Source organism: Eucalyptus grandis, chromosome 1, assembly GCF_016545825.1.
Source record: "Eucalyptus grandis isolate ANBG69807.140 chromosome 1, ASM1654582v1, whole genome shotgun sequence".
In the NCBI taxonomy this organism is placed as follows: Eukaryota; Viridiplantae; Streptophyta; class Magnoliopsida; order Myrtales; family Myrtaceae; genus Eucalyptus; species Eucalyptus grandis.
In genome coordinates, this window is record NC_052612.1 from 9,400,499 (window position 1) to 9,403,964 (window position 3,466).

General features: G+C 40.9%; 1 protein-coding gene across 1 annotated transcript; it reads left to right on the forward strand.

The window, feature by feature from the left end:
* Positions 1 to 1,175: 1,175 nt before the first annotated feature.
* On the forward strand, positions 1,176 to 3,466 carry LOC104455604 (protein NRT1/ PTR FAMILY 5.2). Its single transcript, XM_010070371.2, is given in 5 exon segments — positions 1,176 to 1,311; positions 1,647 to 1,864; positions 1,943 to 1,997; positions 2,000 to 2,513; positions 2,596 to 3,466. Coding segments are annotated over 5 exon segments (1,794 nt in total).

A 3,466-nucleotide genomic window follows, 5' to 3' on the forward strand; every position in this document is an offset into this window, starting at 1 on the left:
GTAATATCGTCAATTCAATGACGAGGGTCATTTTTAAAAGATTGGTCTGGTATCATATAATGTCACCTTAAGCCTTAAAAAAATAAAAAGTAAACATCAATTTCTCAGCCTGGGGGAATCCTAGGAAACGTAGTATATGTACATTCCCTCAGCAAGAGTTAAAGGCCTAGGATCTCTTAAAGATTATTATAAAATTGATAGTTGTCACAAGCCAATGTGGAAGCGAGATGAATGTCGAGAATAGAAGAAAATGTATTTTGTGCACTTCATTGATTGATTCAATGTACAAATGCTAAGTTTGGCAGTCGGAATAAAATTCATGATATAATATGATTTATTATATCCTATGTTTGGTGCTCACTTAGGACAAGATAAAGTCAGATATAAGAGAACATAGACGGGATAAAATTATCTCATTGAAGAGGTGGGATAAATGTAGATATGATTTCTAATATCCATAATATGAAAGTTATTTTTCGAATAACAAACTTATTAAATTAACAAAATTGAAATTATATTTCAATATAAATAATATTCGAATTCTAATTTAAGAAATTAAAAATAAAATATATATTTTAATTAATCCTATTTTAATTTATATATTCAACTTTAATTCTATCTTATAATAAACATTCAATCTATAAATTAAATATTTATATTTATTATATATTTTAGGTATTTTTGTATTTTAGGTATGTTAGTACAGTTTACTATTTGATAAAATTTTATTAAAGAATGATGAAAGGGGAAAAAAGAAATAATAAAGAAAATAATATAAAAAGAGGAAAAATAAAATAAAAATAATTTAAGGAATAGTGTTACAAGAGATTTTCGCCATCTCTGTTTATAAACATTTAGGTTCATTTGTATTGATATGCCGTTTATATATATAAATGATATGATGTAAATATATCCGACTTTAATACTACGATTCACCAAATAATTGATATGATATAAAAAAATCCTAAAATTTCATATTTTATCCTATCCAATCCTATCTTAATTAGAAACGGACGGCCAAACGTAGATTGATACAAAATAATCAATTACAATCTCGAGTATATAGTAGTTATCAATCGACCATGATTACCGAACCTTTTAAAGAGCATAGCAAGTTGAACAAACACGATTTGTAGAGGAAACTCTCGGTGCTCTTCCTTTATTTCCTTCGAAACATGATGACAGCAAAGGCTGAAGAGAAAGGAAGTGCTGATAAAGATGATTACACACAAGATGGCACTGTAGACCTCAAAGGAAGACCCATCCTGAGATCCAAGACCGGTCGATGGAACGCTTGTTCCTTCATCGTAGGTAAGGACAAAGCCGGTGGCATAGCCTTTGTGTGTGGAACCGAGGCTTGGTTAGTGGGACGTCGTAATGTTTTCGAGTTCTTTAGATTTCACTTCGATGTGTATTAGCCAAAGCAGCCAGATAAGTAGCTCATTATAGAAAAGTGCCATTTCTTGTTTTGGGCAGAAAAGAGAGTTAACCTACAGATATATCACCTCGGGACACACTCAAATTTTCCGTCTGTAATTCTTGTTTACTGAGTCCTCAAACGTACTGGATTTCGTTACAAGGTGGGGGAAAGAGAAAAGAATCTATGATTTGATCCACCTTAATTCATTCTGGCGTCGTGTGTGCAGGATACGAGGCATTTGAGAGAATGGCGTTCTATGGGATTGCGTCAAACCTAGTGGTGTACTTGACGAAGAAGCTCCACGAAGGCACCGTGACATCCTCGAACAATGTCACGAACTGGGTCGGGACAACCTGGATGACGCCCATCCTCGGCGCTTACATAGCTGATGCATATCTCGGATGTTTCTGGACTTTCATTTACGCATCCGTCCTTTATCTCATGGTATTGCAGATGCATTATGATTCATTTGTGTAGGTACTCATACAAATTCAATCTGTAACACGATTAAGAAATGTGCAGGGCATGTTGCTCCTAACACTGGCAGTGTCGGTGCCATCGCTGAGGCCTCCGTCATGCGGCCCGGGATCAGAGAAGAGGAATGCAACAAGGATGCCTCGGCCCTCCAGATAGGCATCTTCTACTTGGCCCTCTACATAATTGCGGCTGGGACGGGCGGGACCAAACCCAACATCTCGACCTTGGGCGCAGACCAGTTTGACGACTTCGAACCCAAGGAAAGGGCCCAGAAGCTCTCGTTCTTCAACTGGTGGATGTTCAGCATCTTCTTCGGGACACTATTGGCAACCACAGTCTTGATCTATATACAAGATAACGTGGGTTGGGCATTAGGCTATGGCCTTCCCACGCTGGGGCTTGCATTATCAGTCCTAGTGTTCTTGGTGGGCACCCCATTTTATAGGCACAAGGTGCCCTCAGGAAGCCCGTTCACAAGGATTGCTCAAGTGCTGGTGGCGTCGATCAGGAAGAGGAAGTTGCCTGTTCCGAGAGATCCAAAGGAGCTCTATGAATTGAGCCTCGAACAGTACGCGGAATACAGGAAATTCCAGATTGATCACTCTACTTCTTTGAGGTTCACAACTCACTAACTCTATGGCTTGTCTTTACATGGTTTCCTCGAAATTAATCATGACAGTTTCATGTCACATTTGTAGATTTCTTGACAAAGCTGCGGTGAAGATTGATTCAAGCTCGCCGTGGATGCTATGTCCGGTGACCCAAGTAGAGGAAACCAAGCAGATGGTCAAAATGCTCCCGATCCTAGCGGTGACATTCATCCCGAGCACCATGTATTCGCAGGTGCTAACGCTCTTCATCAAGCAGGGCGCAACCCTGAACCGACACATGGGCCCGCACTTCGAGATCCCTCCTGCGTGCCTCACCGCATTCGTCACGATCTTCATGCTCACAAGCCTCACCATCTATGACCGGTCCTTCGTCCCTGCCATCAGGCGATATACCAAGAACCCTAGAGGCATCACATTGCTGCAGAGAATGGGGGTAGGCATCGTCCTCCACATAATCATAATGATCACCGCTTGTCTCGCTGAGAGGCGGAGGCTGAGCGTCGCCAGAGAGAACGGTATTGACGGTAAGCTCCAAATAGTCCCTCTCACCATTTTCATCCTACTGCCACAATCCGCCCTCATGGGAGTCGCCGACACCTTCGTTGAAGTGGCAAAGATCGAGTTCTTCTACGACCAAGCACCACAAGGCATGAAAAGTCTAGGAACATCTTACTACACTAGTAGTTTTGGGATCGGGAACTTCCTAAGTAGTCTTATTCTCAAGACGGTCTCGCAAGTCACCATGGAACACAGCCACAAGGGTTGGATCTTGGACAACCTTAATATCTCCCACCTTGACTACTACTACGCATTCTTGGCGGTCCTCACGTTTCTCAATTTTCTCGTGTTCCTTGTCGTGGCCAAGATTTATGTCTACAACGAGGAAGTAACCATTGATAAAGAGAAGGAAGCTTTGCCTGCGAATCAAGCTAATCATGAGGCTGTGACTGTCGGATGA